The sequence below is a fragment of the Leuciscus leuciscus genome, assembly GCF_965113295.1.
Source record: "Leuciscus leuciscus genome assembly, chromosome: 14".
Taxonomy (NCBI): domain Eukaryota; kingdom Metazoa; phylum Chordata; class Actinopteri; order Cypriniformes; family Leuciscidae; genus Leuciscus; species Leuciscus leuciscus.
The window spans coordinates 23816911-23830009 of record NC_138738.1 but is presented as its reverse complement, the minus strand read 5'-3'; the positions used below and the strand labels follow the sequence as shown (position 1 = coordinate 23830009).

At 43.7% G+C, this 13099-nt stretch overlaps 1 protein-coding gene across 11 annotated transcripts in view; it reads left to right on the top strand.

Annotated features, from left to right (window-relative positions):
* The window catches only part of LOC309474430 (endonuclease V-like), a 370440-nt gene that overhangs the window by 182123 nt on the left and 175218 nt on the right, over positions 1 to 13099 (top strand). For 10 of the 11 annotated variants that reach the window (XR_014197285.1, XR_014197286.1, XR_014197287.1 and 7 more), the window contains exon 3: positions 1046 to 1180. The exons of the other annotated variant lie outside the window; for it this stretch is intronic. Coding sequence is in view for 7 of the 10 variants with exons in the window: in XM_082137015.1 (XP_081993141.1) it covers positions 1046 to 1180 (135 nt within the window). In the remaining 3 variants the exon portion in view is untranslated. The remainder of the gene's footprint in view (positions 1 to 1045; positions 1181 to 13099) is intronic. 11 annotated transcript variants of the gene reach the window in all.

The window sequence follows — 13099 nt, the reverse complement described above, 5'->3', positions numbered from 1 at the left end:
AATATCATGATATGAAATGCTACACTTTAATGAATGCATCGTGGCTCTTCAGCTATCAGGTTAACCATAAGCTACATTAGCATTAAGATGTGTGTGTTAATTCTTACATTGAAGCCTCTCCTCGGCAGTTTGGTAAGTCAGCGTCAACTAAGTGGCGCAAGCTGCTAAACCACGTGCCATGAGCCCCGAACCATTCAGGTCGTGGGTTCGAATCTTGTGTGGCACATTCCCAGACCGCAATAGGTACTGTGGCCAGAAGTGGTCCAAAGATGCTTCAGTTCCAGACATGGCATCTATCTGAGAAGGAACTCAATAAATAAGATTAAAATACATGTGGCGCATATAAAAATTATTCATTTTGAGTTGATTCTCATTTGAATTATGGAACATTGGCATCTTGGTGAATGCACCTCTTCCCAGTGGCGCAACGAGATAAGTGACAGGCATCTGATCCAGAGATAGTGGGTTTCAGTCCTGCATGGGATGACTTTAGAAAAATTATGTGGAATATTGTGTCATTTCGATTCCTTTATTTTTCAGCTATATTTTTGTGTGTATTTGCTTAAGAAGACGCAAATGATAACTCGGTACTTGTGTGCTGTCTGAGAGGCGTGCTTCTGGTGTAAAAATGATAAACTTTCTTGAGGAAGCACCACTGGCCTGATCATTAGATATGTGATTATAGTTTTAGGGGGGGCTGAGACGACTGATATGCGGGCTGAAACCCCCATAAAAAGGGCCTAGAACCGCCCCTGCTTCACTGTATTCACAATGGCCTCTCATAGCTTATTTCTTACATATTTACTTACATACTGTATATTTTCACTAAAACATCTTTAGTAAATGAAAAATACCACACAAAAACTTGTAAACATTTTCGAGTGAACCAGTTCAGTGAAACAGGCTAAACAGATTAAAGGAAACTCACTGTTTTGGGGGAAAAAAACCTTTACTACTTATAATGTGATTACATTATGAATATGAAATATATTTAATAGTTTGTTTTCCCAAATACTAACTCAATATAATTTTTTTCCCCCCATAGCTTCTGTATGAGGATTGTAAGATGGTGACTCTTAATGTCCCCTATGTGGCTGGTTTCCTGGGCTTCAGAGAAGCACCACCTCTGCTGCAGGCCCTGGAGAAACTGAAGAATGAACAGCCAAATCTTATGCCACAGGTTAGAGTCATGATCATATCTATTGCCTCAGCTTAAACCTGATATAGCGTCATTTACTTTTCCTGCAAAACATGCCCTGGTGAAAATGACCATTATCCCAATGCTTGACTTCAGTGATGTTGTCTATAGAAGTGCTTCAAATTCCCTTCTCAAGGAATTGGATGTTGTTTATCATAGTACCATTTGTTTTGTGTCTAATGCCCCATACAACACTCACCACTGTGTCCTCTACTCACTAGTGGGATGGCCTTCGTTGCACACCCGGCGCCTAAATCATTGGTATAATTTAATCTATAAGTCCTTATTAGGCAAAACACCATCTTACCTAAGCTCTTTAATATCTATAGCAGTACCTACACTCAACCAGAGACAATTTATATAAGAGACATGCCACTTCCTCAATCCTCAATACAACTATATAAGGAAAACCTGTAACGGCAAAGATGGCGGTTGTATGCACATGTCCCGCCCCTCCCGCTGGAAAGCCAATCATCTGCTTTTAACAGTCAAGCCGGGAAACATTTAAGCCTATCGTCTGGTTCCACTGACGCATGCGCACAGTTGAGGTTTTGCGACAGTCAGTTTTTTGGTTTTTTTCCCCGGTCGCGCGCGCGCACTCTCACTCTCACTCTCACTCTCTCTCTCTCTCTCTCTCTCTCTCTCTCCGGAGCCAGGCGAAAGTGTAAACAAGACTTCACCGTCTCCAAATTAAGCTCTGTCTCCCGCACGCATATTAGTCAAAATAAAACGACATGATGGTAAAAGGTCGAAAGACCAAAGTTTCATGTGGAGCATTCTGAATTTTTTCCCCCCTGAATTACCGCTGGGTGTGAATTGTGCTAAAATACGTTGCCTTATCTTCTCTGAAATGCGTTCCGCACATTCAGCTGACATAAAATTACTCTCTAAATAAACGAAAAAACGTATCCAGTGATGTAATGTTTTCTGTGTTGACACTAACCTTGTGGGATGTCCATGTCCTAACTGCTGGGATAATCACACAACCGTATGACACGTCCAATTCGCGAACTAATGACTCCTTTGAACCGATTCATTTTAATGAATAGTTAAAACAACTGATCTATACAATACATTGTTATTACTGATAAAGTGCAAACCTGCTTATATTTAAATAATGGTGAACAATATTGACATTGAATATTGCACAACACTGGCATTCTGGATAGAGACATAAATGAAGCTGGTGTCGTGAACCCTTGCGCATGCGTAGTAAAAGTATAACCTGTGGGGAAAAAGGCGTTTTAAACCTTATTTTGGGGCAAAGTCATCAAACTTTACTGCTATTTCTATACATGTAGTTTTTATGTCCCGGTGACCAGTGAAAGTGCAGTTCTGACTCTCTCATTCATTTAGATAGGAGCCTGGTCTTGTTAGTCCGAAATAGCTGCCCGGAGGCGTTGCCAAGATGGCGGCCGAGTGGCACGACTTGCCTAAAAGGACTTTGACTCAACCTACGCTCAAGTAGATACATATCCCTAGTCGCTACAAAAGCCCATACCTCATTTGGCCGCCTCTTTCCAATTTTCTGCTGCAAATGCCATCCATCCATCTTCTTCCGCTTATCCGGGGCCGGGTCGCGGGGGCAGCAGTCTAAGCAGGGATGCCCAGACTTCCCTCTCCCTAGACACTTCCTCCAGCTCTTCCGGGGGGACACCGAGGCGTTCCCAGGCCAGCCGGGAGACATAGTCCCTCCAGCGTGTCCTAGGTCTTCCCCGGGGTCTCCTCCCGGTGGGACATGCCCGGAACACCTTCCCGGGAAGGCGTCCAGGAGGCATCCGGAAAAGATGCCCGAGCCACCTCAGCTGGCCCCTCTCGATGTGGAGGAGCAGCGGCTCTACTCTGAGCTCCTCCCGAGTGACTGAGCTTCTCACCCTATCTCTAAGGGATCGCCCAGCCACCCTGCGGAGAAAGCTCATTTCGGCCGCCTGTATCCGGGATCTTGTCCTTTCGGTCATGACCCACAGCTCATGACCATAGGTGAGAGTAGGAACGTAGATTGACCGGTAAATCGAGAGCTTCGCCTTGCGGCTCAGCTCCTTCTTCACCATGACAGACCGGTACAGCGACCGCATTACTGCAGAAGCTGCACCGATCCGTCTGTCAATCTCCCGTTCCATCCTTCCCTCACTCGTGAACAAGACCCCAAGATACTTGAACTCCTCCACTTGAGGCAGGAACTCTCCACCAACCTGAAGCGGGCAAACCACCCTTTTCCGACTGAGAACCATGGCCTCGGATTTGGAGGTGCTGATTCTCATCCCAGCCGCTTCACACTCGGCTGCAAACCGTCCCAGTGCATGCTGAAGGTCCTGGTCTGATGGGGCCAACACGACAACATCATCCGCAAAGAGCAGAGATGAAATTGTGTGGTCCCCAAACCTGACCCCCTAGAAATTCTGTCCATAAAAGTTATGAACAGAACCGGCGACAAAGGGCAGCCCTGCCGGAGTCCAACATGCACCGGGAACAAGTCTGACTTACTGCCGGCAATGCGAACCAAGCTCCTGCTCCGGTCGTACAGGGACCGGGTAGCCCTTAGCAAAGGGCCCCGAACCCCATACTCCCAGAGCACCCTCCACAAGATGCCATGAGGGACACAGTCGAATGCCTTCTCCAAATCCACAAAGCACATGTGGATTGGTTGGACAAACTCCCATGAACCCTCCAGCACCCTGTAGAGGGTATAGAGCTGGTCCAGTGTTCCACGACCGGGACGAAAACCACACTGTTCCTCCTGAATCCGAGGTTCTACTATCGGCCGGATTCTCCTCTCCAGTACCCTGGAATAGACTTTCCCGGGGAGGGTGAGAAGTGTGATCCCCCTATAGTTGGAGCACACCCTCCGGTCCCCCTTCTTAAAAAGAGGGACCACCACCCCGGTCTGCCAGTCCAAAGGCACTGTCCCCGACCGCCACTGCTGAGTCCCTGGACGCTGCTGCAAATGATTGGAATAATTTACAAACATCTCTTAAACTCGAATCCACCATTCCTATCACTACTTTTAAAGCATCTCTTTCAAAATGACTGACGGACCGCTACACATGTTGACATTCTATGCCCTTTAATTGCCCTAGCACTTTCAACAAAGCTTTAACGCATCTTGCACATATCCAAATGAATAGCTGTCTTTGAAACAATTTGCACATTACCATATTAGTTATGTTGCTTCATGCTATCTATCTATCTATCCTTATGTTATTCCGCTTGTACTGCCATTTTATATTTTTAAAAATGTATCTTTCAAATTTTAAATTTTTGCACTTAATGTCCGGTACCTTCTAATTTAATCTGAATATTTTTATATATGTGACTGCATATTTGAATGTTTGTACACTATGTGTCATTTTATGTTGCCTTGCACCTTTCGCCTTATCTTGGCCAGGTCGCGGTTGCAAATGAGAACTTGTTCTCAATCGATTAACCTGGTTAAATAAAGGTGAAATAAAATAAAATAAAATAACTGAATAAACCACTTTTGTGAGGCAGCACCTTATCATTTAAGTAATCGACAGCCTGTATGCTAATGCTCAACATGTTTTACACTAAACAATACTTTTGTTGGGAACGATATGTAGTTTTTACTATAATATGAATGGTTATTTTATAAGGGAAGGCAGAGAAGGTAATATCGCGACAGGCAGGACTCATTTACGGCATTACCATAGTATTTACCGTTTTTATTTATTTATTCGCTTTGGTACTATTTTCACAAGTAAGGGTTTACATTTTCAAAACTCTTAGTACAAAAATCTAAACTGATCACACTTGTAACACAGCTAGTCATTGTTTCAAAACCTGATCCCATGTTTTCATTACAGTTTTACACTTTTTAGTCCACATAATCATTGTTTCAAACACAAGATTATTGTAATATGTAATGAGAACATTTGGTTTAATCACCGAAACACAACAATATGGTCTTCTTTCAATTTAGTACTTTTAACAATCAGAGGTGGGTAGAGTACCCAAAAACTGTACTCAAGTAAAAGTACAAGTACTTATAGAAATATTTACTCAAAGTAAAAGTTAAAGTAAAAGTAATAATCTTAATAGTTACTTGAGTAAGAGTAAAAAAGTATCCAATGAAAAAACTACTCAAGTAGCGAGTAACTTACTTCGGATCATATAGGCCTCTATTTTATATATATATATATATATATATATATATATATATATATATATATATATATATATAGGCTACAGTATATATATATATATATATATGAAGACTTCAGATGCAAAAGCCTCTGAGTGCCATCTGAAACTTTCTTCTAAAACAAGCATTTTTATCAAGCTTGTATATTTAAGTTCAGTAATTTCACTTTAATGACAATTAATAGGTACTTTTCATTGCCATTTAAGTGAAATAACTGAACATAAACATACAAACTTGATAAAAATGCTCTTTTAGAAGAAAATTTCAGATGGTACTTAGAGGCTTTTGCATCTGAAGTCGTCATATATATATAAAATAATATTATTTAGATTTTTTTTATTTAAATGACTATTATTTTCATAAGTAGATTGGCTCTCTTTGCAACAAAAAACATTATTTCTGCCATCTGTAGCCCGAAAATCATTGCCTGTCCTTTGGTTTGTATAATAGTAACTTATACAACTACATTTGGATTATTAGACAATGTCGAAATAAAGTGAATCTGCAGAGTGTTGCATTCAAAGGCATGTAATTGACACAGAGAAGAAAGAGTTAAAACTCTTCACATGTGCTCGCGCTCATGACTGCTACTGAACATCTGAACACAAAAAAACAAACACAAGTACATCGACGGATCTTTTTCTGTCTGTTCTCCAAAATATAATCAAATGTTTATTTCTGCAAGCATGTTTAAACTGGTTAACTGTGTGTACGGCAGGCAAAGGCATTCGTTTTCAAGTCGAGTTCGTACGCCACTGCGCAACAAACACACAAATACCGCAGGATGGCGGGTGTTCATAAACTGTGAACAATGGTAGCTTATTTAATGTAGAAATTAATGTATTATGTCCAAAAAACGGGTAATGTCATCCTTTCTAGTAGTGCTATCATGGCATAATAATCTGTTTGGTTGTAAAATGTATTACCTGAGTTAAATGAAATCGAATGTATCGTCCTGTGGAATCATTCATTCACAGACAGCTTACGAAGATGTTCAACTAATAAAGATCTTCATCGCTGGCAAATATATGATGCATTTGAAGATTTGCTCTCACTTGACTGTACTGTAGGTCCACGGCCACTTCATCCAACGCTCTTGATGTCCTTAAATCTTCCTGTTACGACTCAGAGTCGAGTGTGAATTGCAATCGCTTCAGACGATTCAGTGCATGCAGGAACTGAACAGAATCAGGAACTGAATCATTCAAACTGATTCGCGAACCGATTTAGACAGATCTACCAACTTGTTTGATGAAGTCTTTGAACAGAATCGACTCAAAAGAGTGATTCATTTGTGAATTGAGCATCGCTCAAGCCCAGAAAAAAAAGATACATCGCGCTTGGAATAAACTACGCATTTAACAACACATTGCATTAAAATAAAGTAACGAGAAGGACGTCGCCCAACGTAACGAAGTAAAAGTACAGTTTTTTCATTTGAAATGTACTCGAGTAAAAGTAATAAGTACCCACATTCAAATCTACTCTTAAAAGTAAAATTTTTCCAAAAAAATACTCAAGTAAATGTAACGAAGTAAATGTACTTCGTTACTACCCACCTCTGTTAACAATCAATTAATTCAACAGCAAACAATGCAAGATACTGTCACGAATCACCAGAGGTGTCAAAAGTATTCACATTCATTACTCAAGTAGAAGTATAGATACTAGGGTTTAAAAAGACTTCTGTAGAAGTTGAAGTATCAACTCAAGCTTTTTACTCAAGTAAAAGTATAAAAGTACTGGTTTCAAAACTACTTAAAGTATAAAAATAAAAGTAATGTAAGGAAAAAAATGCCATTAAGGACAAAAGCTTAGGCCGCGCCACAGGGGCCTATATAGTTTGGCCCCACACACAACTTTCTAAAGGCCATATTTGAATATAATTATATTAAAACGTTGATGTTGAAAAATTTGGGATGATGCACTAGGCTACCTGTTTCAGGCCGTATATATGTTCAGGCCCATAGAAAATTAATTTTCTAAATAAATAAGCTAAATAAGCTGAGGAATCAGGAAATTAATAGGGTAATGTATTAAGGTTTTTAGTATACTATAGCACTACCCCAGCTCCTCAAAAAAACACAACTTTCTAAAGGCCATATTTGACTATAATTATATTAAAACGTTGATGTTGAAAAATATGGGATGATGCACTAGGCTACCTGTTTCAGGCCGTATATATGTTCAGGCCCATAGAAAATTAATTTTCTAAATAAATAAGCTAAATAAGCTGAGGAATCAGGAAATTAATAGGGTAATGTATTAAGGTTTTTAGTCTATATTGACCTTAACAATACGTAAATTATTTAATTCTGTAATGTTACAAATAACTAATAAAGACATGGTGACAGTTTAACAGAGACTTAACTTTACTCCGCTCATAGTGCAATGCAATAGTGCAATACTGTCTTGTTCCTTGCTTTTTGAAGAAGCCAAACACATGTCTGCATCTTTCATTAAGGGATATAGTTATAGGAAAAAAAAAAATACAATGGAAGTCAATGGCTACCATCAACTGTCTGGTTATCGACATTCTTCAAAATATCTTCTTTTGTGTTCAGCAGAAGAAAGAAACTGGTTTGAAACAACTCAAGAGTGAGTAAATGATGACAGAATTTTCATTTTTAACTAAGTGAACTAATCATTTAACAGAAATGAACTGTTGGCATATATTTCACATCAATACTGTCCAGTTTGTCCTGTTGGACACGACACACAGCAATACTGTCGTGTCACTTGTGACCTCTGAGCCATGTTTTCAGTGTCCTAAGAGCACTGAAACTTCTTTCAGTCCAGCTGATGAGACTGGGATGATTTGATCAACAGGCCTCTCATTTCAACAAGACCAGCCTTCAACAGACCAAGCAATGCTATTTTTTCATGTTTTATGGGGACTTTCCATAGACATAATGATTTTTATACTGTACAAACAAACTGTGTATTCTACCCCCCTATAGACTAACCATACCTATCACAGAAAACGCCTCGGTTACGACTGTAACCTCGGTTCCCTGAAGAGGGAACGAGCGTTGCGTCGAAATTGACGCTATGGGAACGCATTGCGTGATTGCATCATGAAGCACTTGTAAAATCAGTCCAATGGCGTATAGGCGGGTGACGTCATGGCAGGAAGCTATAAAGCGCACCCAGACCAAACATTGTCAACTTCTGATAGGTCGAAGCAAGTCGATCACAGGCACGCCGGAAGTATGGCAAGGTGACGCAACGCTCGTTCCCTCTTCAGGGAACCGAGGTTACAGTCGTAACCGAGGCGTTCCCTTTCAAGGGAACTCGCGTTGCGTCGAAATTGACGCTATGGGAACGTCTATACCAACGCCACCATAGTGACCAGTGCCTGTCTTGTGTGAAATCAGGCGAGCACAACAAAGACAGAATAACCTGGGACCCAGGAGTGAAGCCCAGAAATAGGTTTTAAACCCGATGAGTGTGTGCGGAAAGGAACCGCCCGCCGCATCTAGCACCTCTTGTAGGGATACCCCTAATACAAGGCTACAAAGCCGCCATACTGCTCCTGCTTCAACGCACCATGGAGGAAACCGGTTTGTTTCCTGTGCAGGGAGCTCTAGAGAGATCGTGGCCTCAACAACCTCAGTTGAGAGACCCGAGTCTATGAGTTGGGCCCCCTCAGGGGCCAAACCCATACTCCCATAACTCTGTTCTCCAGAACTCCCGGAAGTAGAACAATCAGGGAAACCATGTACAGATGCTGAACTGCCACGTCTGCAAGTCCATATGAGCTCCACCACCTCGGGGTGGAGTCTCCCTCCCCTGGGCCTCAGCCCCTGCCTCGACAGGATGTCTGCTTCCTGAATCTGGTGCCCAGGGATGAAGAGCCTGAGCCATCATCACCAGGTGATTAAGTGCCAGGTGAGATGATGACCCGTCCACGGGCACCGAGCGACCATCCATGATCGCACCCCAGCCCGTGAGGGAAGCATCCGTCGTAAGCGTTAAGCGACGACAATGAGCTCCCAGCACAGGATCCTGGGGACAAGAACCAAGGCTTCTTCCACATAACTAGGGCACGTAAGCATTGCCGCGTGACCCTGATCATGTGAAAGGGGTTGCCCCTCGGGGAAACTCTTTGGTCCTGAGCCACCACTGCAGGGGTCTCATGTACAACAGGCCAAAAGGTATCACGTTGGACACTGCTGCCATCAGACCCCATCAGACCCCTGTTGAGATATGTTTGGCAGAAGTTCCCACGCTGCCAAAAAATCTACTAAGAGAACCAGTCTCTCAAGACTGGTGTAGGTGTTATTCGAGCGACCAATTCGGTGCCCTGTACGGCGAACCGGCAGGGAACGATCGAACTGACTGCTCTGGAACCCTCCTTGGAGGGGGCGGGCATCCCAGGACCACTACGTTTCCGGGTGGACCCTGAGATATGTGCTCGCTGGAGACCGCTGCGCCCCGAAACACACAAGGTGGCGGGGTTAGCATAATTGTCCCCTGAGGGCACCGAAGGGCAGCGTGCACCGTATAATGAGGTGTTAACCGCTTCCCTTCAGAGGAGATTGCCCTCATTGGCCCCAGCCCGTGAGGGAAGCATCCGTCGTAAGCGTTAAGCGACGACAATGAGCTCCCAGCACAGGATCCTGGGGACAAGAACCAAGGCTTCTTCCACATAACTAGGGCACGTAAGCATTGCCGCGTGACCCTGATCATGTGAAAGGGGTTGCCCCTCGGGGAAACTCTTTGGTCCTGAGCCACCACTGCAGGGGTCTCATGTACAACAGGCCAAAAGGTATCACGTTGGACACTGCTGCCATCAGACCCCACAGTCTCTGAAACTGTTTCACAGTGAGTGACTGGCCTAGCTTTATTCTTTTCACAGCTGACAGGATGTACTCTATGCGTGCAGGTGAGAGGTATGCCTGCATCAACATTAAGTCCCAACCACGCCTAGAAAAAGTGGTCCTCTGTAGTGGAGAAAGCACATTATTTTTGGCGTTTAGCCGTAACCGCAACTCTTTCCTGTGTGCGAGATCGACATCTCGATGCCGAACTGCCAACTGATGACACTGATCGTGAAAGTTTGGGGTGATAGTGCTAGGCCGAACGAAGAACTCGATATTGGTATGCTTTGCCCCCAAAAGCAAACCTCAGGAACTTCCTGTGATATGGAAGGATGGAAATGTGGAAGTATGCGTCCTTGAGATCTATCGTGACAAACCAGTCCTCGGATCTGATCTGTGGCATGATTTGTCTCAGTGTTAACATTTTGAACTTTAGCTGAATGACTGACTCGTTCAGAACACTCAGATCCAAAATGGGACGCAACCCCCCATCCTTCTTTGGAACGATGAAATACCAACTGTAAAAACTGGTGTCCCTGCTGGAGGGAGGTACATGTTCTATGGCCCCTTTCTCCAACAGGGTTTTCACTTCTTGTTCCATTACCAGAACCTGCTTGGGGCCCACCACGGCGGATAAGACCCCCATAAACCTGGGCGGGTGAGACCCGATGATAACCCTTTTCTATGGTCTGCAGGACCCAACAAGAAATATTTGGCAGCATCTTCCACCTGTCAAAAATTCTAGCAGAGGTACCAGCCTCTCGAGACCGGCTTCTGGATTTAGTTGTTGTTGAACAGTCAGTCCGTCGTCCTGTAACGCGAACCGGCAGGGAACGACTGAACTGACTGCTCTGGGACCCTCCTCGGAGGGGGCAAGCATCCCAGGACCACTACGTTTCCGGGTGGACCCTGAGATATGTGCTCACCGGAGACCACTGCGCCCCGAAACACACAAGGTGGCGGGGTTAGCATAATGGTCCCCTGAGGGCACCGAAGGGCAGCGGGCACCGTATAATGAGGTGTTAACCGCTTTACTTCGGGGGAGACTGCCCTCGTTGGCCTGACCCCTCAGGCGTCAGGCCATTTTCCCCACAGCCTTCTTCGAAATAATGATGGTCCTCTGATCTGTCTTACTCCTTAAAGGCTGTGGTTGAGAGTGCCAGCCCGAACCCCAGTCCTTTAGTGGGGGCTCGGGAGCAGATGCTCTGCTACTGTTGAGATATGTTTGGCAGAAGTTCCCACACTGCCAAAAAATCTACTAAGAGAACCAGGCTCTCCAGACTGTTCTAGGTGTTACTCAAGCGACCAATTCGGTGCCCTGTACGGCGAACCGGCAGGGAACAACCGAACTGACTGCTCTGAGACCCTCATCAGAGGGGGCAAACATCCCAGTGCCGCTACGTTTCCGGGCAGACACGGAGATGTAGGCTCGTCAGAGACCGTTGCGCCCCGACGCACACGAGGTGGCGGGGTTGGCAGAACGGCCCCCCAAAGACATCGAAGGGAAATGGGCTCCTTATAATGAGGTGTTATTAATTTCCCCCCAGGAATTTCACCATTTATTTCCTCAGAATTAAATGCAGCCAAAGATCAACCAGACAAGTCAACACGGTCTGGATGAAAGGCTGAATAGTATATTAATACCGAAATCTACCTCCTCAGAGGTCAGATAAGTACATATTTAATTTTCTCAAAAATGAAATGCAGCCAAATGTCAACCAGACAAGTAGAAACGGTCTGGATGAAAGGCTGAATACTATATTAATATAGACATAACTCCTCAGAGATCAGAAGAGTACATATTTAATTCTCTCAAAAATTAAATGCAGCCAATATCAACCAGACAAGTAAACACGGTCTGGATGAAAGGCTGAATACTACATTAATATAGACATCTAACTCCTCAGAGATCAGATATAGAACTTGGTCTGGATGAAAAATAGAATATATTATTTTCATACATCTTCTTTCAAAGCCAGACAAATATTTAATTTCTCCGAATTAAATTCATATTATATTCTCAAACAAAAAGAACCACAATAATAGTCTACAAACACATGATTAGTTTGCAAACAATCATAATAGAGAAAGAGAGAAAAGGAAATTCCCGTCTGCTCAGTTCCCTGTGTGTATAAATATATCAGACCTATTAATCTACACGTTGCCTCGGCAAACGCGCGATCTGAGCTACTAGATTCTTATTGCAGAGATGCAGACTCATAATCTACGCGCTGCCTCGGCAAACGCGCGATCTGAGCCACTAGATTCTTATTGCAGAGATGCAGACTCATAATCTACGCGCTGCCTCGGCAAACGCGCGATCTGAGCCATTAGATTCTTATTGCAGCCCCGTAATCTACGCGCTGCCTCAGCACACGCGAGATCCGAGATCGAGTCACAGAATCTTTATTGCAGACCCGTAGCCTTAATCTACGCGCTGCCTCGGCAAACGCGAGATCCAAGCCAAAGAATCTTTCTCGACTTTCTTCCCTCGAGAAGAAAGCCAACAGGAGCAGAGCTAAAACTCTCGAAGTGCATATGTTACACGTCAGGAATTATGAATGAACACTGTCAGCCCCATTTTACTAGAGCTGACCGTGCATGCTCTTCTCCCAAACAAACAACACATAAATCGCGTGTATCCCCACTCGTAATGAAGCGAGGGCAGGGAGGAACACACGATCCAAAATGCTGTTTGCTCGCCATTATATTCCTGTCTAGATATATAATATGCTTGAGGACAAACAACAATAAATAGACAGAGACAGATTTCACAGAGAGCGCTTGCTGAAGACACAGAAGCTGACAATGTTTGGTCTGGGTGCGCTTTATAGCTTCCTGCCATGACGTCACCCGCCTATACGCCATTGGACTGATTTTACAAGTGCTTCATGATGCAATCACGCAATGCGTTCCCAT